The sequence below is a fragment of the Lotus japonicus genome, chromosome 5 (assembly GCF_012489685.1).
Source record: "Lotus japonicus ecotype B-129 chromosome 5, LjGifu_v1.2".
Taxonomy (NCBI): domain Eukaryota; kingdom Viridiplantae; phylum Streptophyta; class Magnoliopsida; order Fabales; family Fabaceae; genus Lotus; species Lotus japonicus.
Window position 1 is genome coordinate 17,263,391 of NC_080045.1, and position 27,039 is coordinate 17,290,429.

The 27,039-nt window shown below is 39.5% G+C and overlaps 2 protein-coding genes and 2 long non-coding RNA genes across 5 annotated transcripts; 1 reads left to right on the forward strand and 3 right to left on the reverse strand.

The window, feature by feature from the left end:
• Positions 1–3,605: 3,605 nt before the first annotated feature.
• On the reverse strand, positions 3,606–6,696 carry LOC130716717 (F-box/kelch-repeat protein At3g23880-like). Of its 2 annotated transcripts, none has more exons than XM_057566729.1 (2): positions 6,050–6,696; positions 3,606–4,010 (listed from the first exon to the last, which is right to left on the reverse strand). In XM_057566729.1, the coding sequence occupies exons 1-2, from the start codon at positions 6,677–6,679 to the stop codon at positions 3,981–3,983; spliced, it is 660 nt and encodes a 219-aa protein (XP_057422712.1). In that variant the 5' UTR covers positions 6,680–6,696; the 3' UTR covers positions 3,606–3,980. The 2 variants fall into 2 exon arrangements, with proteins under 2 accessions (XP_057422712.1, XP_057422711.1); XM_057566728.1 differs by having other exon boundaries at positions 3,606–4,040.
• A 4,904-nt stretch (positions 6,697–11,600) lies between these two features.
• Positions 11,601–12,177, forward strand: LOC130719188 (uncharacterized). Its single transcript, XM_057569825.1, has 2 exons — positions 11,601–11,766; positions 11,852–12,177. The coding sequence occupies exons 1-2, from the start codon at positions 11,601–11,603 to the stop codon at positions 12,175–12,177; spliced, it is 492 nt and encodes a 163-aa protein (XP_057425808.1).
• A 2,990-nt stretch (positions 12,178–15,167) lies between these two features.
• Positions 15,168–19,322, reverse strand: LOC130716798 (uncharacterized). The gene is made up of 3 exons (XR_009012170.1): positions 18,883–19,322; positions 18,131–18,208; positions 15,168–16,189 (listed from the first exon to the last, which is right to left on the reverse strand). It is a non-coding gene; the product is annotated as an uncharacterized LOC130716798 (long non-coding RNA).
• A 2,918-nt stretch (positions 19,323–22,240) lies between these two features.
• Positions 22,241–26,288, reverse strand: LOC130720191 (uncharacterized). The gene is made up of 3 exons (XR_009012964.1): positions 25,433–26,288; positions 24,681–24,758; positions 22,241–22,739 (listed from the first exon to the last, which is right to left on the reverse strand). It is a non-coding gene; the product is annotated as an uncharacterized LOC130720191 (long non-coding RNA).
• Between the last annotated feature and the right edge of the window lie 751 nt (positions 26,289–27,039).

A 27,039-nucleotide genomic window follows, 5' to 3' on the forward strand; every position in this document is an offset into this window, starting at 1 on the left:
ATATTAACCCTCGCTCCGCTGGAACAGCGGACCAGGGCTAGGGGGCTACTGTTCCGGGAACCCTGGTCAGGGACGGACAGGGCACCAGGGACGGGCCTGGACCCCACAGAATGTCCCCACCGAGGGACGGTTTAGGGAGCCTGGGAACACCCTGCTTATGGGCCCTACCACCAAGGGTAAGGACGAAAACCCGGGGCCCACCACATAGGGTCTGGCCTAGGCCAACCACCCTAGGGGTAGGTTGGCTGGCACAAATCCGTAGGGCCCCCCAAGCCGTTGGATCAGTGTTCCTCGGCAGGTACCGCAGGCAATCCAACGGAGGGCTCTACCACTCGTACGAGCCATGCATGACATTGCATGGCTCCAACCCTAATTCCACCTCCACTATATAAAGGGAACACCTCTTCCATTACAAGGTAACGTATTCTCTCCAAACTCACCATTCTCACAACTTCCCTTACTGACTTTAGCATCGGAGTGTCATGCAGGAGCCCCTCCCGGGACCTCACCAGCTTTGAAGCCCTTCAGCACGTCCAGATCCCTTCTCCTACCCCTTGCCAACGGGTAGCTTGGTCTCTCCCAGATCAGACGACATTCATATTCTTTCTTTAGTTCAGCAGGCCAGGAAAACGACCTAAAATAACATTTCCAAATAGTTAAAAGCTTGACATAAATATCATTTGAACAACTACCATGCATTGCTCAGAACAATATGATACATAGACGTTCTGGAATAAAAACTCTAAGGCAAGAAAGGATGAACAAAAAACTTAGAGTCTTATTCTGGTGAGAAGTTGAACATGCATTATACATTACTGGCTCCCCATTATATAGTTGGTGAACCCAAACGCTAGTCAAAGATACATTATTTAGTTGACCAGGCTACATTAATAGGGGAGGAAATCAGGGAAATAATAATTAACTCCTTTGACTAGTCTTGGGGATAAATGGAGGATGAATCTAAACTACACCACATGCTTGGTTGTCTTCCTTTCGGGCCTCCTTACTTCATTCTTAGGCCGTTCATCCTACTTGGAGGCACACTCGGTCCAATCCGAATCCATAACGATACACAACCCCCCAAGGCTTGTGGCTAGGAACTAGGCACAAAAGCCTTTAAGCCGATTGTTGGTTTCGAGACCTTGACTTCTTTAATTCCTTAGACTGTGTGGTCGGTTTTCTGTAATGAAATTTGCATTGCTGCTTTTGTACGATTTTTCTTATCTTTCTCCGGCCATAAATGTGTAGCATTTGTCAAGCGATTCGTTTTGGCTCTTTTACGTGTTGTCCGCTCCTCTAACGATGATCATTCGTTTATTGGAGGTCTCGTAACTCTGGTATCGTAAGCCCTTTGTCCATGTACTAGGACTCGATGTGCGACTGATAGAGTTTGCACGCACCAGAGTTGGCGAAGATCGACTCGCCTAGCTCAAGGCCAGGTGGTGAGACTCGAGCGCGACCGAGGTCGGTGGAGATTTAACACATTTGATGGGGAGACCAAATGGTGAGGGTCGACACACGACCTGAGTCGGCGGAGATTGAACACACTTGAGGCGGAGATTATTAACGCACCGGGCACGGGGCTAAGTGGTGAGGCTCGGCGCGCGACACGGGGTTGGCGAGGCTATAAATGCACCGGGCATGGCGCGAAGTGGTGAGGCTCGACGCCCGACACGGGGTCGGCGGAGGTTGTAAATGCACCTGGCACGGGGCCAAGTGGTGAGGGTCGACGCGCAACACGGGGTCGGCGGAGGTTGTAAACGCACCGGGCACAGGGCCAAGTGGTGAGGCTCGACGCGCGACACGGGGTCGGCGGAGGTTGTAAACGCACCTGGCACGGGGCCAAGTGGTGAGGCTCGACGCGCGACACGGGGTCGGCGGAGGTTGTAAACGCACCTGGCACGGGGCCAAGTGGTGAGGGTCGACGCGCAACATGGGATCGGCGGAGGTTATAAAGGCATCGGGCACAAGGCCAAGTGGTGAGGCTCGACACGAGACACGGGGTCGACGGAGGTTATAAACGCACCGGGCACAAGGCCAAGTGGTGAGGCTCGACGCACGACACGGGGTCGGCGGAGGTTGTAAACGCATCGGGCACGGGGCCAAGTGGTGAGGCTCGACGCGCGACACGGGGTCGGCGGAGATCCAAAACGCACAGCACGAGGGTAAATGAATTTTGCTTGACTGACTAGTTTTTATAGATGGGGCAAGCTAGCCAGGCGCTCTTTGTTTAACTCAGCAACTTACGAAGAAGGCCAACCTTGTTGGTGATAGTTTGAGTGTTCGACCGAGCACAACATTTTTCCGTCAATTCTTGCAGCCTCTGCAAATTGTTTTTCACAGTCTCGTGTATCCAATACACATTGACTTGCTTATTCATTAGTCATAATAATTAAATTCAATGAGATCAAATAAAAGCGTATAATACCATATTTAAAAAGTTGATATCATGTTGTTATAAGAAGGAAGTGAGTAGAGTCCACGAAAGACCAGTTGCAAAATGAATTAATCCTCTAATTATATGCCTTAAAAGTAGGGTAGTGAATATCATTAATGAGCAATTAGTAATAATAAATAAAATAAATATCATTCAATATATAATTAATCACTAAAAATTGTATACCATAAAAAAGTAGTCATAAATATAATTCACTCAGCCACCGCCGGTAATTGATAACTGAAGCATTTAGAGAAATGGTCAACCACCATTACGTTAACAATCATAATTTATGGATTTCAATTTAGGAAAATCCCAATGATCAATGATATACCATAACTGTAATTTAGGAAATTATGAGACAATAACTGATTAATGATAATTTTTAAAGTGTTAGAGATGATAATAAGAATAAGTTTTGCAATCAGGTAAATGTCCTAACAAATATAGAAAAAATAATTTCTAAAACTGATGAATGAGTAAATTTGCCCGTTGATTCGTTACGCTAGCTGCAAGTACGCTGCGTGGGTGGAGGTTCATCTTGCAGCGCGTCTCATGGCATGCCCTTGGTGAAACAATATGGATTGAGTACGTTCGCCCTCCCAGGTGACGCAAATCGCCATGGTAGTGAAGTGGTGCTATGAGGGATCTTGATACATCAACCTGCAGAGATTAGTAGCCTATTGAATAAATGAATTCTGGTGTTAAAATGTCCCAGATCCAAGAAACAGGTTGATGGCGTACGTGAACTTGTCACCCAACCTAGCTATTGGAATTCTCCCATGGTAATAATTTACAAAGATTTTATTAATAAAAACGGGTTTACTGATCATAGAGTATATGAAACAAGGAATAAGTTTCACACAAATTAAAAGTTGATGCCAATATAAATTTCATGATGAGAGTTATTACGGTTTGGGAGACAAACTACCATTCTTTAATTTCTAAGGTCTTTATGGTGATGGAAATTTGGAGGAGCATATTATCAATATATGAACAATACTTATCTCATTTAGAAGGTAGAACGTAGAGCTTTGAAGAGTCACCATCCATGACTTTCGTTCACATTTCTTGTGAGTTCTTGGTTGTGGAGGCGGGGATCATTTTACCGTGCCCCACGGTGGGCGCCAGTGTTCTGGAATAAAAACTCTAAGGCAAGAAAGGATGAACAAAAAATTTAGAGTCTTATTATGGTGAGAAGTTGAACATGCATTATACATTACTGGCTCCCCATTATAAAGTTGGTGAACCCAAACGCTAGTCAAAGATACATTACTAAGTTGATCAGGCTACATTAATAGGGGAAGAAATCAGGGAAATAATAATTAACTCCTTTGACTAGTCTTGGGGATAAATGGAGGATGAATCTAAACTACACCACATGCTTGGTTGTCTTCCTTTCGGGCCTCCTTACTTCATTCTTAGACCGTTCATCTTACTTGGAGGCACACTCGGTCCAATCCGAATCCATAACGGTACAATAGACTTGCACAGTCGAAGGAAGACTCCTAGAGAATTCATGCAGCATGTTCACTATGGCACTTTAGACATATGATGGCTGCATCATATTCACCTGATGCAAGAAGCATGTTAAGTGATGGACCTGAAATAAAGAGTGCATATTGTCATACTTGTAAATCTTTCTATTACTGAAATCTAAAAAGAGTGGACAGGTTTTGTTCATATCAATTTTGTTATCATTTAAGCTCTTCAGTTACTTTTAATTCATGAAATTCCCACCCATTTCATCAAGACTCTTGGTTCCACAGCACCTAAAGTGGTGCTCTGATACCAATTGATAGAACCCTGATATTATTGAGTAGAGAAATGTACAAGATTGCTAAGATATTCGAGAGTCTCAGGTACTCTTCTGATCCTAAAGATGACTAATCTTCTCTAACGGTCTAACCCACTCTTATTTATTATTAGAATTTTGGAGGCCTAATTCAACCCAAAAGCTAGCTCAATAGTTGAGGGTTGCTCTACCCTTTATAAAGGCTATCTGTGTCATATCTCTAGCAAATGTAGGACTTCTGACACACCCCCTCACGCCCAAGGAGGGACATCAGGAGCGTGGAACTTGTAAGACTCGACATCTGCAGGGTAACTCAAATATGGGAATATGGGATGTCTCCACCAAAAAACAGATTTAGAATAGGCTCTGATACCAACTTGAATGAAATATTCTAATTGATTATACCATGCAGGTACAATATATATATATATATATAAAAGAGTAATCCCATAAGTTAAGGATATACCAATCACCTAAATAAGAAAAAGATATAATCTATCTATCATATACCAATATATTTACTCCCTATCTCAACAAGGCTAACCCTCTAACTAATCTAACAATCGTGTAACTAACCTCAAAAGATGCGGTTACCTACCAAAACACCACCTCAACCATAACAAAGAATTATATACAGAAAACCACAAATAAAACTATATAATAGAAAGTGATGCACAATAAAAATTTGATACAGATTTGAGTTCCAGAATTCCACAATTTTTTTAGCCTCACTTGAAAAGATTAAGAACGAAAGTCAATAACACCTATTAGTTGAACAATAACCTCTCATCTAAATAACAAAAGATTGTTTATTTTATTTTGTTTTTGTAATGATGGAAGAAAACTTATGATGGAAATTCTCACTAAAACTAAAATTGAACCTAGAAAATGGAGAAGGTGCAAGTGTACATCATGGGATGGAGAAGAAGCCACAACAGCAAAGTTTGCTTGCTTACAACAAGATAGCCACTGTAATGGGGAAGAAATAGTAACTATTGTGTTTTTCATATCATGTCTGGAAACTATGCTGTGTAGTGTGTTATCAGTTACCATCACGTTGGAAAACTACTAAGGTCATGTAACTTTTTATCTCAACCATTAGATTAAATTAGAATTAAAGGATAAAAGTTGGTGTCAAAATCACTTGTTTTCAGCACAAGACCTAACAAATAAAATATAAAACAAGAACAAATTGATCCAATCCTTAAAGTTGATGAGATCACAAGCAATATTTAAAAAATCCCTATTCAGCAGTATTTATTTATCCCAACGAAGACTTGAAAACGAGACTAATTTAGGAATTAAGTCTAGTGGTGATAATTAAAATGTACCGGACTTATTTACTTTTAAGAAGGTGAAATCAAACTTTCAATGTAATTCCTGACATAGGAACCAACGATGTTGTTAGCGATTTTCGTGTCTTCTAATTTATTATCTCTCTGGTTATAGAGAACTGCTTGGGACACACCAGACTCTGCAAACAACAGGACATCACCATTCTCAGACATGCACATAGCAAAACAGGGCGAGTGAAGAATTCTTTCATGGACAATAATGTTAAACAATTGAGTCCATGACTCGTTCACTCCATACTCCTTCATTTGCGATACCACAAAACTATGTGTTTCCTTGTTATTTTGAGAAATACATAGGCATCCTCTCAAAACCCCAAGAATTGACCCAAAATGGTCGAATTCTTTTCGGCGCCAAGGACAATAAGGCAATGACAGTTGTTGTGCACACTCTTCTTTCTCCAAATCAAACGAAACAATGAAGTACGGATTAGTGCCTGCTAACCAATTAAGAGTGTTACTCACATAAACTGCAGATCCTTGGAGATGCATAGGGGCATGAGGGGAAATTTGAATTGTTCTCCAACAATTATCACCCATGTTGTAAACATTCACCATTGTCAAGCCAGGGATCATTCCGACCACCTTGTAGGTGTCACTTGAACAATCATAACCAAACCCAAGATGGAGATTGCGGGGGGACCATGAAGGTGGCGAATCTTGAGACATTGTCCTTGTAGCTGGATTCCAAAAACGGACCTGGGAGAAGTTGTTTGTATTTGATTCGTCATAATTTAGTTTCCTCAAAGAAACCAACCCATTGCAGGTTCCAATGAAATCATACCCGGAGATACAACTTCGGCTTGCTACAATGGCGGATGGGCTTTCCAGTAATGAACTTACAGTGCGAGATGAGATGTATGGTCGACCGAAATCATCGGTGTGGCATTTTATCAGTAAGCTGGTGTGCTCAAAATCTGCATTTCGAAAAGACAACCGGTGAAGAAGGTGCAGTTTTACGAACTGAGGATCAGAGATGAAAGATTTCCATGTTTTGGACACCACCCTGAATTGCAGGAGAGATTTTACAGGAAGCCAAGATAAGATTTCAATGATGAGTTCGTCAGGGAGACAGAGAAGATGTAGGGGTTCCATGTTAACGTGATCGTAGATTAAGCTTCGTAGTATTGATTCAAATAGTAAATTAGAAAGAACAGTACGTTAAGATTGTTTTATTAAAAAAATGTAAATATGTCTTTTTAGAGTTCCACGAGACAGAGAGTTGCTTTCTCTTAGCCTGAATGTGTGTCTTTGATCCTTGAGTTATAAATTTAAAATTGAATTTATTTTTCATATTTTTAAATATCTTAATTGGGCTTGATAGCCTTTCAAAAACTCATTGGAAGAAATATCATCAAAAAAGACAAGAAACTTTGTAGTTTTTGCCTCTTACTCCTTCTCAAAGAGGTTTGATTCTTTTGCCTCTTATTCCTTCTCAAATCCTCATTTCCATTTATTATTATTGTCATAATCATCTGCTTATCAAATTTTTTGTCATAATCATCTTAAGATTTATGATAGCAGTCATTAGACTTCTTTCATTGAAAATGAGTAATATGATTAGTCCATAACGTAAATATGCTCAAAGTTCATCAACTAATAACTTTGTAGTTTTTTTGATAGAATTGCAATCATGCATGTCATTCTTCTAAAGTAAAATATGTAAACACAACACCGATGAACATGCAATCAAAAATTTGAATCCTATTTTTTTTTTCTAAGATTTAGAAACATTATCGTAGCAAGACACCCCACATTTTTAAATATTTTAGTTAGGCTTGATAGTCTTTCGAAGATTCATAGGGCGCTTTTTCAATTTTTTTAATTTTTTTTATAAAGAATCCCAATTAAAGTAGTAATGCATATGAAATAGCTTCTTCCCGTTAATAATGAGGCGCAAAAGCACTCAGGACTCGTTTGGTGGTAAGGATAGGATAAGAGCAGGATATGATAAATGATTGGATAAGGACATGATGTAATAAAAGCAAGATAGACTCTTATCATATCATGTGTTTGATGTGGACAGAATATTGATAGGATATGATACAAACAATAAAAATTGTATCAAATTTTCCTTTGAAATAAAAAATACATAATATTTTTTAAAATTTAATTTTCTAAATAGTTTTTTTTAAGTGATTATTTTTGAAATTTAATTTTTTACATTTTTATAAATTAGCTTATGTTTTAATATTAACTAAAATTAAATTAATTTTTATTAATTTGGTTATTTTAATTTTTTCAAAGGGTGTCTATTTTAATTAAAATTATTAGGTAATTATTAATGTTACTCCCCTCTCATCTAATTCCACCTCCCTTTTTTACACGCACTTGAAAGTGCAAAGTTCACGCACATGAAAGTGCATAATTCACGCAACTAAAAGGGGGAGGTGGAATTAGATGAGAGAGGGATTTTAATAACTACCAAATTATTTTATATATGTAACCAACGGGTTTTAACTTAGTAGGGGTAAGTGATCAATGATTAAAATTAATCAAATTTTAAAAAAAATTATTAAAAGATATTAATCTTTCAAAAATAATTTATATTTAAATTATTAATTATATAATTATATAAGTAGAGGAATAATTTTAAATAATACCATATGATAATGTAAATTAGTCTATATTTACTATTACAAAATTAATTTTTATATGTATGTGAGTAGCCTATTTTATTGCTAGTGAAGAATTATTTTCTGTATTTTTATTATAATATAAATAATGAAAAATAATGGTAACTAAGTAGTAGTTAGTGATAAAATTTAATTATTTTATGAGTAAATTCAATATTTTCACCATTTATAAATCAGTTTATTTTTTAAGTATATTAGTAAATAAATAATTTTAACTTAACAATAACAACTAGTACTCCCTCCGTTCCTATTTAATTGTCCAGAAAGAGAAGAAACACACATATTAAGGAGTGCAATTAATTTTGTTACTTTTCATAAAAATATTATTTGATTTCCTATTTCACCCTTTAAAATGTATATTATCTTTCCTCATTTATTGTTCCTGCAAGGACATTTCTTGGAAAAACATCATTTAATTTTCTCTTGAAACTCTAAGTGGACAGATATATAGGAACAAATTTTTTTCTTCAAAGTGGACAGTTAATAAGGAACAGAGGGAGTAATTGATAAGCAATAAAATTAGGCATTATTACACTTTTGGTCCCCCATGAAAGCGATATGTGTCATTGGAGTCCCTAAACTTTAAAATTTTCATTTTTCCTCCCCGCCGTTAACCTCCGTTAGCACTTTTGGTCCCTCCTCACTTTTCCATCAAAAAACTAACGTTTTGTAGAAAAATTCATCCACTTCTTCATACATCCTTCAATCATCTTCATCATACTCTTCATCTTCTTCAATTTTTTTCCAGAAAATCTAAGTTCTTCAAAACCAAAAACTCCACAACCTTCCTTCTTTCTTCATCTTCCCAAATTCATCATCTCCAAGCTTCACTAAGAACACCATAAACCCCCAAAGGTATTCTCCATAAAATCCAAGTTCTTCAAACTCAAAAATATCAAACCTCAATTTTTTTCCAAATTTTTTCATCTTCTTGCTCTATCTTCAAAATCTTCATCATACACTTAGCAAACAACCACCCCAAAAATCCCCAAACCATCAATAAATGACACATTGAATCTGTTATACCTTAAAAAAATAATATATGTGCTCGTTAATTAGGAAACTTTGGACCAAGTTAATTGATTATTTGCAACTTTGCAACCACAAATCAATGACCCCACGACCCATGATTAATTTCTCTCATTCTCTGTCAATCTTGTAGCACAATTTTTGAATGGCAAGCCAAGGCCTAGACACTTAGAATTGGTTACCTTTGCTCAAAAACCCTTCTCTGCCAGTTTCCAGAGCATGTCCTGTATCTACACCACAATTTCCAGAACCTTCTCCCTCCCATGCTCAGATCTGTGACTTCTCCACCATCCTCAGATCTGCGAGACCCATAACCCACTATTATGATCTGCGACTTCTCCACCATCCTTCTCCTTTTCTTCGATCTGTGAACAACCGTGGATATGGGTTTGGGGATGGTGGGTATTTTCTGAACGGGGTTTTCAACGGTGGTTATGGGTTTGGGGGTTATGGTGTTCTTGCTGAAGCTTGGAGATGATGAATTTGGGAAGATGAAGAAAGATGGAAGGTAATGGATCCTTAGGTTTTTAATTTTTCTGGGTTGAGGTTTAATGGTAGAGAAAATGAAAAAGATGAACATGATGAATTTTCTGGGTTCTTATGTGTTTTTTTTAATTAATTTTTATGGTTAAATTACATATTTATCCTTAGAAACGTTAGATTTTTACGGAAAACTGTCCGGAGACCAAAATTGTTAACCGAGGTTAACGTCAGCCGTCAGGGAGGCAAAATGGGATTTTAAAGCTTAGGGATCCCAATGACACATATCACTTTCATGGGGGATCAAAAGTGCTAATAAGCCATAAAATTAATATTCTATTAAAATCAAAATTTTGGGTTATGATAATAAACAAATAAAACACTGGTATTATATCCTGTCAGGATAATTTCTATCCTAACTCCCCCCTCAAGATAACTTTTACACATGATAGACAAGATATGATAAGAGACAAGATAGGGTTTATCCTATCCTGCTGACGCAACAAACAATATATTACAGCAGTATAGGATTACAACAGTAATCTTATTTGTCTGTTTATTTTGTCTATCAAACGGGCTCTTAACACTATTGCATTCATTATATTTTCCTATTTTCTGTTTTCTTTTCATCTACCGAAGAAGAGTATGTGAAGGACACTTCATGTTATATACCCTCCTCCTCTTGAAGATCTCTTAAATGTTTATAGGAAAAAAAATATAGGAAAAAAAACATGTCTGACACGGTTATTAGCCAATAACCAGTTTACAAACATTCTTATAAACAAGAAAACGATAATTTCTCCGACCCTCATATAAAGATAATTAAATCCACTTAAGATTGTTTGCAGCATATATCACCATCCACGAATGCTTATAAATCTCATGAGCATGGATTTGAGTTATAGCAATTATCATCATTTATGAGCAAGCCAAATGAACCAAAAAATTTACAAACACTTATTCAAATGTTTTGGAGAAATCTCAGATTCACATAAACTACACAATTAATTGCTTATCAAAAAAAAAAACTACACAATTAATTTAATGGACTATATAATTGCCCAAATCAAATGTCCAGCATGTTGAGAATTCAAGTGCGGAGTTGGAGTCCCACATTGGTTAAGTTTGGGTGAGGAGAAGACTTTATAAGAGATGTGACCCATAAACCTAATGTCTTAAGGTTTTGGGTTAAGATGTGGTGTCCAAGATCTCTTGGTGTCTTGCTCCTCGACTCATAGGTTTCCCCGTCTCCCCCAACAAGTGGTATCAGAGCCGATGGTTGGTGTAGCGATGGTTACAGCTCCTTGTGTCGAAAGTCTTCCTAGCGGTATGGCTAGGCGGCGGGTTCCGTTGACGCGGTGAAGCGAAAGGCGGTGCAAGGGTGGATATGCTTCCGCGGAGGGGGGCCATGATAATGTGGAGGTGACTCGCACTTGAGGATGAGATCGTTGAGAATTCAAGTGCGGAGTTGGAGTCCCACATTGGTTAAGTTTGGATGAGGAGAAGACTTTATAAGAGATGTGACCCATAAACCTAATGCCTTAAGGTTTTGGGTTAAGATGTGGTGTCCAAGATCTCTTGGTGTCTTGCTCCTCGGCCCATGGGCTCCCCTGTCTCCCCCAACACAGCAACCACATTAATCAGCAAACCATAGGCTCTGTTCGGGGTGATTTTTGATTTTATGTTTTAAAAAATTTAAAAATCAAAACTAGCTTTCAGTTTTACAAATTTAGGTTTTATTTTTTGTTATTTTGAGTTTTAAAAAACTTATTGTCCACTTTGTAACTTCACGACAGTCACAATAATTATCAACTTTGTGAATTCACAACAATTAGTGATAGAGGCCAGATAACAACGGTGGTAGAGTTTCGATGTTACCTAATGACGATGACAGTGGTGGTGGTGGCAGCGACAATGGTGGAGGTGAAGGTGGTGGCAGTAGCCGTGTTCAGAGTGGTGACACCGATGGAGGTGGTAGTTCAAGTGGTGGTGCCAACGCGAGTGGTGGAGCCAATGCCGGTGGCGGTGGTTGTGACGGTGGAGTGATTGTGGTGGCGATGAAGTTGCGGTGGTGGAGGGGGTGTTACCTGGTGGTCGTGATGATGATGGTGGTGGCAGATAGTTGTGGTGGTGGAGGTGGTGGTTGAAGTGGATTCACCAATGGTGATGGAGGTGGAAGTGGTGGTGTTGGAGGGTATTGGCAGAAGTGCAAGCATAGTAGTGGTGGCGACGGTGGAGGTGATGGTGGCAGCGATGGCACAAATGGAGGATGCATGCGGAGGTGATGGCGGTGGAGGTGGCGACAATAGTGGTGGCAGTGGAGGTGGCAACAATAGTGGTGGCGGTGAAGGTGGTTGTGGTGGCAATGAAGCTGGTTGTTGTGGCAATGAAGGTGGTTTTGGTAGCGGTGGTGGCAGCGATGTGGTGGTGTTAATGTCGGGGTGGTGATAGTGATGAAGTTAGATATTATTGAAACTAAAAACCATAAGCACAAAATCATATTTTGTGGTTTTAAAAAACATGCTAAAACAGTTTTGAAATTCAATAAAAATTCACTCAAGCTCATTTTTGCCGAACACGTTTTATTTTCAAATTTGCATTTGAAAACCAAAAATTTAAAACTGGCAACCACCCCGAACAAATCTTAAGGATCCATAAAATGACTAAAATTCAAAGGTGTTGTCAATCACACATCAAGCCAAAATTATTCCTTAGTACTAGCATAGGAAATGACTATGATTCCTGATAATTAAAAGAATTTAAGAAAAGTTGAGCAACAAGAATTACATAAATTTGCTAGACGCGCAAATTAAGACTGCCTCAGTCAAGAGGGGACATAAGCAAAACTCCTCCAAGTGAGATGTTGCATACCAAAGATCTGTTGCATTGGATCTAATGATCAAGCCAAAACTTGTAGCAGACTACCTCGATCAACCCGCATCAACGTTAAGTTTGAGGAAGCCTTTTGAAGGTACCTGCCATCTCTTCTTGCTATTGTCCTACACCCGATGTGCATTGTTGTCACCTTGAACGCGAACACGAACAATATCGAATAGAGCAGCGAATGTGAAAGATTGTGGACTGAGTCGTGAATTAGATTTACTGTCCTCAAGAGTTTTATCTGAGTGTTATCTCAAACTCTCCCCCAAAATTAAATAACCTCTTCCAGTGATAAACCGGGTCACAAAACTAGCGAGATCGATTTCTCAATATGCCAAAAAAGTAGAGGAGAGGAAATGTTCCTCATATGTGTGTCTCCGCCTGATGCTAAATTAGCTTGGTATTTATAGGCAATGATTTTGTGAAAAAAAAAATAGTGAGAGATAAATGTTGGGCGACAAACATTTAATTAGAGGGCAACATTACCCTAAACACCAGTGATACAATCTAGTTGGACGGTGACTTTTATTATGAATAATGAGCACATGTAAAATATGCTTGAACTTTTGAAATACCTAGTCAACAAAAGAATTGCTTCCACCCATTGCAAGTGCGCCGTTATGGCCACGCCACGTTCATCGCGGCTGCAGGGTCCACAACCTTATTATTGAAACAAGCCTCCGTGACTCTTATAATTTAAAATTAAATAAATAAATATAGATTATATATATATTAATATTTTTTATTCCCTACACAACGTATGATCGCTATTAAATTTTCATACTGTAAAGATGATCCATGGCGAGAAAAGAAACCTCATGTTTAGATTTAAGTACAATATAGTAAATGAAATCAAAAGCATGCAGTAGCAATAACCTTCTCCCCTGTCCCCTCAAGCTCTTTGATTTCTCGAAGGAATTGTTTTTTCCTCAGTCAATGGGATGTATTCATGCTGTATGCTGTATTGCAAATGGTAAATAATAAATTGTTAAGCTGCATGAAATTATTTTAAAAAATAACATAAGAGTTCTTTTTTATTAGAAAGCTTAATTTATTTCCCCAAAATAACATAAAAGTTCTAAAATTAAAATTCTCATTATAACCTCATATATCACATGCATTACTTCACCTTTAGCTGCAGTCAATGATTGCGTTGGACCAGAATTGTCAAATCATTCTGTTGCTGAGTCGGTAGTGGGGCCAGAAGCTAGTGGGGCATCTAATTTGAACCTGCTGCAATTAACGATAATGGAGAGAATTTTTCCCCACTTAATGAGAACATTGGTGTTTTGGGCCGCACTATGATCCAACACTCCATCCCTTTGGGCCCAGTAGGAGCAGGAGACCTTGACCAAAACCTGACCCAAATTCTTGCACCAGAACTTCATTCCCTTCCGTATCAAGGAAAGGTGAATCCTACAGATATGGGGAATCCATATCCCCAAGTCGAGAACAGAGATGTTAGCATAGAGGCCATTAATGGAAACCAAAATGTTGTCTCCATGCCCGCTAACGAGACCCAGGGCGGAGGACGCCAGCAGTTTTGTGAGGGATCGATTGATCTGAATTCAAGAACCAAGGAAGTTGTGGCTAATGTTGAGCTGAGAAATCAATTTGATGCGCTGACAAGGAGGGTGAGGCCGCGATCTTCAGTGGAGCCACTGCAAACAACTTCAGTTTCTCAGAGTGCTAGTTCTATGCAGAGGAGGGTTTTGAGGATGCAAAGATCACATGAGCTTCGTGGTTCTAGTTTTGGGCCTGAGTTCAACGATTTCAGAAAGACTTTATGGCTGGAGGGTCGCACAGATCAGGCTGAATTGATTTGGGAACTGGGGAAAAAATGTGGAGCCTCATTCCCAGGAAGAGATGATGAAGTCATTAGCAAGTTGAGGGAACTTCAGAGTAGAGATGAAGCAAATGTTGAGGCTGCGGCACGGCGTGATTATGGTGGGGATGTTACCCATAATCAATGAAGATCCTTTCATTCAATATTAGAGGGCTGGGGGATTGAGTAAAAACGCAGGTAATTAGGGAAATTATTTGTAGTCATCAGGTGGAAATGGTGTGTATCCAAAAAACTAAATCCCATTTGGTGGATAGACATGTTTGTGCTCAATTATGGGGAGATTCGGAGTTCGAACGGTGTGCTGTTCCAGCAGTTAATGCCGCCGGCGGATTGTTATGTATCTGGACATTAAATACATTTGTCTTAGATGATTTGTGCAGGGTTCAGGCTTCCTAGGCCTTGTTGGGTCTTGGGGGAATACCAATCAGAAGTGTGTGGTGGTGAATATATACTCTGCCTGCAGTTTGGACCAGAAATTGATAATGTGGGAACCATTGAAGAACTGGAAGGGAAGCTGTCCGATTTTAGCTTGGTGTTTGGCTGGGGACTTTAATTCAGTTAGGAGCGAGGAAGAGCGAAGAGGTGTTGCTGGAATCTCCAGTTCGCAAAGGCGAGATATGTATGAATTTAATTCCTTTATTTCTGACATGGAGTTGACTAATATCCCACTTGCAGGTAAACACTTCACCTGCCATAGGCCCAATAATTTATCCTCTAGCAAGATTGACAGGTTTCTGGTCTCCAGTCATTGGTGTGAGTTCTGGCCTAACTGCTCTCATCTTGTTCTGGACCGTGACATTTCCGACCATTGTCCGTTACTATTGTGACATTCGACTGAGGATTGGGGTCCGAAACCATTCCGAGTGTTGAATTGTTGGTTGTCTAACTCTTCACTGCCTGCAGTAGTTGAAAAATCGTGGTCTGATTTGCGTATCAGAGGTTGGGGAGCTTTCGTCCTGAAAGAAAAATTGAAGGGGCTCCGGATGAATATGAAACAGTGGAACAAAGATGTTTTTGGGCACTTAAAGAGTAGGAGAGAATTGCTGGTCCATCAAATTAACGCCCTTGACGCCATGGCAGATAATGGGATTGTAACACCCCGATTTCGGTGGCGTCACTTTAGTAACCAAAAGTAAACTTAATGCGGAAAAACGTGAAATATTTTTTTTTCGATAATAACTAAGACAAGACTGAATTAAATAAAACCCAAAAGCGAAAAGTAATAGAGCTAATATACAATATATAAACAGCCCCCGCTGTAAGTAACAACCTCGTCACGAGTAACCTCCAGTGACGGAAAGAAAAGTGTAGCGCCCGAAGGCAAAATGTACAAACCAAATCTAAAGGTAAGTGTCCGCAACACTATCCCTCAAAACTGAGAATAAGCTGGCCCATCGGCCTGAAACAAGACCTCCTAAGTCCAACCAACTCTCTGTGATTCCCGTAAAGAAACCACACAAAAAGCTATAGGTGGGAAACTACCCTGTCCCGAATGAAACAAATAATGTTCAGAGCTAAGACTCTACTCCTACACTAATCCCATCTCGAGGAGCTCACACTAACACTCAATCCTACATGCTGGCATGATCGTCGTCCGAATTCGAAATCCAGAACGACCTAGTCTATGTACACCATCCGTCCTCCGCTCGCTATCGCGATGCGCTCCTGTTCCAGCATCCCAACTCTAGTTTCCCCCGAAGGGTGAACCGTCGTGAACCAGTCCGCCAAAGACATCTGACAAATGGCGTTTGTCCGCCAAAGCACACACAGAAGACGCGAGGGTCAACTCCAAAGAATTACATAAATAATAGCACCAATAGATATAGATAAGAGAATAGCCACTTAGGCTTATAGCTAGGGATAACATCCTAGGGTTGCATTTTCCATAATGAACTTAACAGCAATAATAACAATTAACATGTTCCAAATAGGATTAACAAATAACAATCACACTCGACAACTAAATCAGTATGCATGAATGCAGGATGATTAGTCAAACAACGTCTCCGACTCTCACTCGACACGTCGCCACGTGTTCTAGATAAATTAAAGTCTCTAAAAGCTTACCCTAAGGTAAAGTCGATTCTGCGACAAAAGACACTTCTTCACATCAACATAGTAACTCATGATGATCTCCGGATCATCCGACTCATCTCAATCCGATGGTCACAACTGCTCAACAAGCAAAGAGTATCACATACTCGGAAACTACCGGTTTCCCGGACTTATCCCCAGGATAGCCCAACAATTAGGCATGTCAAGTCGATCCAACCCCTTGGGTTGAACATACGGACTCGCACACGCAACTCCCACAATTAGGCATGTCGAGTCGATCCAACCCATCGGGATGAACATACGGACTCGCACACGCAACAAATGACAACGCCAAGTCGATTCACTCAAAGGAGTCGAACATACGGACGTTGCGCGTGTCCAATGACTATCGCCGAATCGATCCAATCCATCGGATTGAACATACGGATCCGTGCGTGTCGAAAAGTTGTCGCTGAATCGATCCAATCCCTCGGATTGAACATACAGATTCACGCGAGGTAAAATGGCAATCGCTGAATCGATCCAATCCCTCTGATTGAACATACGGACTCACGCGTGCCTGAGTGACTACCGCCGAATCGATCCAATCCATCGGATTGAATATACGGATTCGCGCGTGTCGAAAAGTTGTCGCTGAATCGATCCAATCCCTCGGATTGAACATACGGATTCACGCGAGGTAAAATGGCAATCGCTGAATCGATCCAATCCCTCTGATTGAACATACGGACTCACGCGTGCCTGAGTGACTACCGCCGAATCTATCCAATCCATCGGATTGAATATACGGATTCGCGCGTGTCAACAATTATTGCCGAATCGGCCCAACCCGTCGGGTTTGGACATACGGATTCGCGCCGCAAAGTCGAAGATACACCCAACAACATAGCTGCTCCAACAGCACAACCACAATAGCTGCTCCAACAGCACAACAACAAACGCTGCTCCAACAGCACCACAACATCTACATACTCGAAGCCCCTCAACTTTCTCAATGCTGGGATCCGACGACACTTCTCGTTTTCCAAAACTATGATTTGCATCCAAAGCTTCCTTCCGAGATTATTACCATTACTTAAAGATTTAGAGGTTGTTTAATGTCTTATGAGTTTTCTTTACAAAATAATTATCCTTTTAGTCTTATCGCGAATCCTATAAGTTCTCGGGATCTCCTAATCCCCAAATGACTCCAGAGAATGTCTCGATCCATACAACACCACAACAAGGCCCGAATCTCATTCGTCCTTTCAAGCTTTCTCAAAACTCTCAAAATAAAATCGGCATGACCTGCCCGCTTTTCTCACCGTTCAGAAACTCAGATTATAGTGCAAAAGCAGAATTAACTCATCATAATCAATCAACATGTCATATGTCAATATCTTAAGCAATAACCACATAGCACCTAGCATATAAGGCATGCACCACACATCCTAAATTACCCAATTAGCACTTAGCATGTCATTCACTCATCAAAAACATTCAGTAGATGCATCATCTACATTGTCAGCCGAAGCCTCAGAAAACATTTTCCAATCACACACAATTCCAGTGCATAAACAGTAAACAATGTCGAAACATCGACCCTAAGCATTAACTAGAGATTCAGTGAGAAGCCCTCACCTGTAGATTCTCCAGGACGATCTCCTAACACTTGTTCACAATCAAAGGCTTGCTCCTCTGGGAATTCCTCAAAATCACCTTTAGAGCAAAACCACAGAAATACTATCAGAATCTATCGAAAACTAAGTTATCGATACTTACTAAGGTTACTCGAAGTAATCTATACTCTAAGGTACGATAATCTAGCGCGAAAGACAAGTTTTCGGAAAAGGAAATTTTCCTCCTCCTCCCCTATAGGGCTCGGCCACTTTTGGTAATTGTGGGGCTCGATTTTTCTTCGATCAAACTTGGTTCCTATGCTTTCATAAGCCGTAACTAAGGGTATTCTGAACTCGGAAAAATTATCGGATCAAAAACTGTCGCAGGGGTATTTTGGTCATGATTTTTAACTTAGAAATTTCAAAACTGAAATCCCAAAAACCAAATTTTGCAGGGACGTCACCAACGACGTTTATGACAACTAATCCTACTAGCACTAAGCTAAGGCGATAGTTTTCAGCCTAAAGGTTGAAGCTTTACTTCAAAAACTCCAAAAATGGGTATTTTAGGCTAAAATTGATTCCGGCGGAATTCCGGCGACATAACGGAAAATCTAACCCGGCAGAAGTGATCTTGGGCACACAAGGAAGATGTTTAGAATCAAAAATGAAATATTCAGGATAGTTTTGCAAAAACCTCAAAACTATGAGCACAGAAAGACATAGAGAAAAGCTATGGAAAAGACGATCAGAAGTAAGAAATAGCATCAGTACCTCGAGGTCTACGCGTAGCAACTATCAGTGCGACGATCGGTCAAGAAACGACGGAACGGTGCCGAAATCTCCACTTCCTACTTGTTCACGACCCCTCTTCTTCAATTGTGAAAAAGATGATATCTGATTCTTCTTGATTTAATTAAATAGACAAGGCTCTTGCACTAGTGGTAGGAGAAAGTAATATGGAATAGAAATTTGATGGAGAAATTTGTAGGTGCTGCCACAGAGACACGTTAAAGAGAGTGAGAATGGAATTTGATTTTGTGACAAGAGTTTGAAAGAAAAGTTTGATTGTTTTCTTCAGTACTTAAAGCAAGAAGAAATAGTGGAGATAATTTAGTATATTCATTTTGTGTGTGTATAGTCGGTGATGAGGGAAAGAAACAGAGAGTGAACGTGAGGATTAGAATTGTGAGGGAGGGTGTGCGTGAGTTATATATATATATATATATATACATTATAATACAATATTTAACGGTACAAATTGGTTTAAATACCGTAGAATTTAGCTCATAAAGTTAAGAGAAAAATATAAGAATGATATATCATTATCTTAAAAATTATGAGGAACTTTATGAAATAATAAAATATAAATTTGGATCACTTTGAGCAAATTAAAATGATCCATGGACAAAGAAATGAGTAAAAATTGAGCTAAAGAATAATTTTGAGACATTTAGAATAAATATAACGTTGTCATATTGTGCATCTAAGCTAAGTGTCGATCCAAGAAAGGATGATACTTGCATCGGGTTCATTTAAGTGAGAAAATGGCTTGAACGCAGTCTGCTTCAAAATATACCGCAAAACTACTTTTTGCAATTGATGTCGGATGAGAAAACTTCCTTCTGAAGAAAGATTAGAAACATCGAGAGAAATGGGTGTACGCGAGTAGAATCTTCATTTGAAGCTCTGAATAGAAAAAGTCTTCATTGTCGGGTGATTCTAGGGTTTTGAAATACCAGGGTTTCGTTTTCGGCAAACTTCCGATGATTGGAATCGGACGTTCGTAGATCCTAGAGTTTCGCCTCGAAACGATTGTGATATATGGAAAAAGAGAAGTTCTAACATTTCTCTGAAGATTTTTGGAATTAACTTCCATCATGCCTATAAGTGAAAACTAGCTATTTACTAGGGTTTCTGACCTAGGTTTAAGCGTATAACGATCGTGCTATAACTTTTATCGACTTCGGTACGATCCTCAGACTTTTCCTGAACTTTCTCCTTCATATATTTATTTCATTTGGTAAACTCTAGTTCAGGTTTCCCTTCACAACACATCAACCCTAATCGTGAATAAGATTTTATTCACTTAGCATAAGCTTAAAAACTTGGGTCTTACATTACTACCCTCCAAAAAGAAAGTTTCGTCCTCGAAACTTAAGGATCAGTAAAAAGTTCTGGATCGTGTTCCTTGATCTTTTCCTCTAACTCCCATATGGCACCGTCTGTGTCTTTGTTTCCAAATGACTTTCTCTAAAGCACTCTGCTTTCCCTTCGATTGTTTCACTCTTCTAGTCCCAATGTTGACCGCCGGCGTCTCAACAGACATATCATCTTTCAATTCTATGTTGTCCGGTTCGACCACTTGCATCGGGTCTCCGTTGGAAATAATATTTGTTGGCATTCGTGCAATCGCACAGCCTTTACCACTTATTTCTTTGCTTTTGTTCGTCCAAAATGTTGTTTAGAAACTCGGTACATCTCTATGCTCCGGAGTGAATGCTCAACTTGAGTCTTAATACCTTGTGCATCACAAGACTCATCCCCTTTAACATTAACTTATCAACAACTTATAAGCTAACCTTCATCTTAATATCTAACAATTCATTATTATCGTCTTCGTCCTCAAAACCTTCCTCACTCAAACCAACTCAGACTTACTGAAATCCCTAACACTTCGCATAAATCGAGATTTATCCTCTAGAAGATCAAATCATAACTATACCTCAAGGGACTTAACTAGTCATTTCGTCATCCGATCCTCCAACCTTCTGAGGTTTAACTACTATCGTAACTGCTATCACCACTACATCCCTTACTCATACATGAATTTCAACTCCCCAAGTCAATCTTAATCATAGGATTCTTATTCAACTGAGCAAAATTCACTTGCTAACTCTAGCATGCATCACCGAAATCCATAACAAAGTTCCATTCACTATTAGACTCTGAGTAGCTTGTCCAAATATGACAACTTCAAGTATTCATCTTAATACTAACACTTTCCTTCTTGTAACTTGTTTACCATCTCGTCGATAAACTTCTTAATCTCCCAATCAAATTATGACAAACTTCAAGTCCTACACACTTATGACAAGAATTAATAGACTTAAAACCTAAACCTTTCCAAGTTTGGATCTCTGATGCTCTGTAACTCTTCAACATTTCCTGATAGAATATTCATCTCTTAAAACTACAACTCCTTCGCAAGGAAAACAAATACTTAATGAGAACTTTTTCCTCCCAAACTCAACTAATCTTCGATCAACTCAAGTTAATCTTACCAATCCTTCTATCAAAGTCCATAGCCAGCTGTGATTCCGAATATCACCCCCTCAATATTAAGTTGATCAGGCCTAATACATCGAAGGTGGAAATCTAGAAAAACCTACTGGATCAGTCAATGAGTTCCTATCATCCAATAGTCACAAATATCTTGATATTAAATCCTCAATAATGTCGCTACGGAACTACACACTCTCGACATCATACGTATACTATCCATACGAAATCTCTCTAAGATTCATTCTTTAGCTTCAAGCTTCTGGTTAAACGCATCGGTACAAGACTACTTTCTAGGCTTAACGTGTTATCTTAAACCTCGTGTACTTCTATAGCTAAAATACGAGCTACGGTCAAATAAGGTATTCATAGGCGTAATAACTATAAGGTCAAAGCTCAAACAGTATAAGTAAGATAGGTGTGCTTGCACACGCTACGCGATTAATGGAACATATTATACTGAAATGAGAAAGAATGGTTAGAAGGTTATCATCGTTCGGTTTAGTTAAACCAACAGTTAGTACTAATCATAAGATAGCTTTTCCATAACTATACAATAAGATTAAGCAATAACTTCAATCAATTCTAAGCGAAAAATCGCTTGGCAGACAATCAATTTTTACTCTTTGCAGAGTCACACAACCTAGCACAGAAGACCTATTCCCCAAAGACTCCCGAAAGACTCGACAAGCTCTGATACCACAATGTAATACCCCGATTTCGGTGGCGTCACTTTAGTAACCAAAAGTAAACTTAATGCGGAAAAACGTGAAATATTTTTTTTTCGATAATAACTAAGACAAGACTGAATTAAATAAAACCCAAAAGCGAAAAGTAATAGAGTTAATATACAATATATAAACAGCCCCCGCTGTAAGTAACAACCTCGTCACGAGTAACCTCCAGTGACGGAAAGAAAAGTGTAGCGCCCGAAGGCAAAATGTACAAACCAAATCTAAAGGTAAGTGTCCGCAACACTATCCCTCAAAACTGAGAATAAGCTGGCCCATCGGCCTGAAACAAGACCTCCTAAGTCCAACCAACTCTCTGTGATTCCCGTAAAGAAACCACACAAAAAGCTATAGGTGGGAAACTACCCTGTCCCGAATGAAACAAATAATGTTCAGAGCTAAGACTCTACTCCTACACTAATCCCATCTCGAGGAGCTCACACTAACACTCAATCCTACATGCTGGCATGATCGTCGTCCGAATTCGAAATCCAGAACGACCTAGTCTATGTACACCATCCGTCCTCCGCTCGCTATCGCGATGCGCTCCTGTTCCAGCATCCCAACTCTAGTTTCCCCCGAAGGGTGAACCGTCGTGAACCAGTCCGCCAAAGACATCTGACAAAGGGCGTTTGTCCGCCAAAGCACACACAGAAGACGCGAGGGTCAACTCCAAAGAATTACATAAATAATAGCACCAATAGATATAGATAAGAGAATAGCCACTTAGGCTTATAGCTAGGGATAACATCCTAGGGTTGCATTTTCCATAATGAACTTAACAGCAATAATAACAATTAACATGTTCCAAATAGGATTAACAAATAACAATCACACTCGACAACTAAATCAGTATGCATGAATGCAGGATGATTAGTCAAACAACGTCTCCGACTCTCACTCGACACATCGCCACGTGTTCTAGGTAAATTAAAGTCTCTAAAAGCTTACCCTAAGGTAAAGTCGATTCTGCGACAAAAGACACTTCTTCACATCAACATAGTAACTCATGATGATCTTCGGATCATCCGACTCATCTCAATCCGATGGTCACAACTGCTCAACAAGCAAAGAGTATCACATACTCGGAAACTACCGGTTTCCCGGACTTATCCCCAGGATAGCCCAACAATTAGGCATGTCAAGTCGATCCAACCCCTTGGGTTGAACATACGGACTCGCACACGCAACTCCCACAATTAGGCATGTCGAGTCGATCCAACCCATCGGGATGAACATACGGACTCGCACACGCAACAAATGACAACGCCAAGTCGATTCACTCAAAGGAGTCGAACATACGGACGTTGCGCGTGTCCAATGACTATCGCCGAATCGATCCAATCCATCGGATTGAACATACGGATCCGCGCGTGTCGAAAATTTGTCGCTGAATCGATCCAATCCCTCGGATTGAACATACAGATTCACGCGAGGTAAAATGGCAATCGCTGAATCGATCCAATCCCTCTGATTGAACATACGGACTCACGCGTGCCTGAGTGACTACCGCCGAATCGATCCAATCCATCGGATTGAATATACGGATTCGCGCGTGTCGAAAAGTTGTCGCTGAATCGATCCAATCCCTCGGATTGAACATACGGATTCACGCGAGGTAAAATGACAATCGCTGAATCGATCCAATCCCTCTGATTGAACATACGGACTCACGCGTGCCTGAGTGACTACCGCCGAATCGATCCAATCCATCGGATTGAATATACGGATTCGCGCGTGTCAACAATTATTGCCGAATCGGCCCAACCCGTCGGGTTTGGACATACGGATTCGCGCCGCAAAGTCGAAGATACACCCAACAACATAGCTGCTCCAACAGCACAACCACAATAGCTGCTCCAACAGCACAACAACAAACGCTGCTCCAACAACACCACAACATCTACATACTCGAAGCCCCTCAACTTTCTCAATGCTGGGATCCGACGACACTTCTCGTTTTCCAAAACTATGATTTGCATCCAAAGCTTCCTTCCGAGATTATTACCATTACTTAAAGATTTAGAGGTTGTTTAATGTCTTATGAGTTTTCTTTACAAAATAATTATCCTTTTAGTCTTATCGCGAATCCTATAAGTTCTCGGGATCTCCTAATCCCCAAATGACTCCAGAGAATGTCTCGATCCATACAACACCACAACAAGGCCCGAATCTCATTCGTCCTTTCAAGCTTTCTCAAAACTCTCAAAATAAAATCGGCATGACCTGCCCGCTTTTCTCACCGTTCAGAAACTCAGATTATAGTGCAAAAGCAGAATTAACTCATCATAATCAATCAACATGTCATATGTCAATATCTTAAGCAATAACCACATAGCACCTAGCATATAAGGCATGCACCACACATCCTAAATTACCCAATTAGCACTTAGCATGTCATTCACTCATCAAAAACATTCAGTAGATGCATCATCTACATTGTCAGCCGAAGCCTCAGAAAACATTTTCCAATCACACACAATTCCAGTGCATAAACAGTAAACAATGTCGAAACATCGACCCTAAGCATTAACTAGAGATTCAGTGAGAAGCCCTCACCTGTAGATTCTCCAGGACGATCTCCTAACACTTGTTCACAATCAAAGGCTTGCTCCTCTGGGAATTCCTCAAAATCACCTTTAGAGCAAAACCACAGAAATACTATCAGAATCTATCGAAAACTAAGTTATCGATACTTACTAAGGTTACTCGAAGTAATCTATACTCTAAGGTACGATAATCTAGCGCGAAAGACAAGTTTTCGGAAAAGGAAATTTTCCTCCTCCTCCCCTATAGGGCTCGGCCACTTTTGGTAATTGTGGGACTCGATTTTTCTTCGATCAAACTTGGTTCCTATGCTTTCATAAGCCGTAACTAAGGGTATTCTGAACTCGGAAAAATTATCGGATCAAAAACTGTCGCAGGGGTATTTTGGTCATGATTTTTAACTTAGAAATTTCAAAACTGAAATCCCAAAAACCAAATTTTGCAGGGACGTCACCAACGACGTTTATGACAACTAATCCTACTAGCACTAAGCTAAGGCGATAGTTTTCAGCCTAAAGGTTGAAGCTTTACTTCAAAAACTCCAAAAATGGGTATTTTAGGCTAAAATTGATTCCGGCGGAATTCCGGCGACATAACGGAAAATCTAACCCGGCAGAAGTGATCTTGGGCACACAAGGAAGATGTTTAGAATCAAAAATGAAATATTCAGGATAGTTTTGCAAAAACCTCAAAACTATGAGCACAGAAAGACATAGAGAAAAGCTATGGAAAAGACGATCAGAAGTAAGAAATAGCATCAGTACCTCGAGGTCTACGCGTAGCAACTATCAGTGCGACGATCGGTCAAGAAACGACGGAACGGTGCCGAAATCTCCAATTCCTACTTGTTCACGACCCCTCTTCTTCAATTGTGAAAAAGATGATATCTGATTCTTCTTGATTTAATTAAATAGACAAGGCTCTTGCACTAGTGGTAGGAGAAAGTAATATGGAATAGAAATTTGATGGAGAAATTTGTAGGTGCTGCCACAGAGACACGTTAAAGAGAGTGAGAATGGAATTTGATTTTGTGACAAGAGTTTGAAAGAAAAGTTTGATTGTTTTCTTCAGTACTTAAAGCAAGAAGAAATAGTGGAGATAATTTAGTATATTCATTTTGTGTGTGTATAGTCGGTGATGAGGGAAAGAAACAGAGAGTGAACGTGAGGATTAGAATTGTGAGGGAGGGTGTGCGTGAGTTATATATATATATATATATATATATATATATACATTATAATACAATATTTAACGGTACAAATTGGTTTAAATACCGTAGAATTTAGCTCATAAAGTTAAGAGAAAAATATAAGAATGATATATCATTATCCTAAAAATTATGAGGAACTTTATGAAATAATAAAATATAAATTTGGATCACTTTGAGCAAATTAAAATGATCCATGGACAAAGAAATGAGTAAAAATTGAGCTAAAGAATAATTTTGAGACATTTAGAATAAATATAACGTTGTCATATTGTGCATCTAAGCTAAGTGTCGATCCAAGAAAGGATGATACTTGCATCGGGTTCATTTAAGTGAGAAAATGGCTTGAACGCAGTCTGCTTCAAAATATACCGCAAAACTACTTTTTGCAATTGATGTCGGATGAGAAAACTTCCTTCTAAAGAAAGATTAGAAACATTGAGAGAAATGGGTGTACGCGAGTAGAATCTTCATTTGAAGCTCTGAATAGAAAAAGTCTTCATTGTCGGGTGATTCTAGGGTTTTGAAATACCAGGGTTTCGTTTTCGGCAAACTTCCGATGATTGGAATCGGACGTTCGTAGATCCTAGAGTTTCGCCTCGAAACGATTGTGATATATGGAAAAAGAGAAGTTCTAACATTTCTCTGAAGATTTTTGGAATTAACTTCCATCATGCCTATAAGTGAAAACTAGCTATTTACTAGGGTTTCTGACCAAGGTTTAAGCGTATAACGATCGTGCTATAACTTTTATCGACTTCGGTACGATCCTCAGACTTTTCCTGAACTTTCTCCTTCATATATTTATTTCATTTGGTAAACTCTAGTTCAGGTTTCCCTTCACAACACATCAACCCTAATCGTGAATAAGATTTTATTCACTTAGCATAAGCTTAAAAACTTGGGTCTTACAGGGATGTTGTCTGCGGTGGATCAGGATCGTTATCGGGAGCTTTCACTTGAATTCTGGCAGGTACTCCGTCTTAATGAGTCCTTGCTGTGTCAAAAAGCCCGCTCAAAATGGATTTCTGAGGGCGATCAGAAAACAAGTTTTTTTCACTCTACTATCTGGAAGAGACGTACCAATGCTATTGTGGGTTTGGTTGTTGATGGCACTTGGGAAGAGAATCCTTTGCGGGTCAAGGAGGCTGTTCAAAGCTTTTT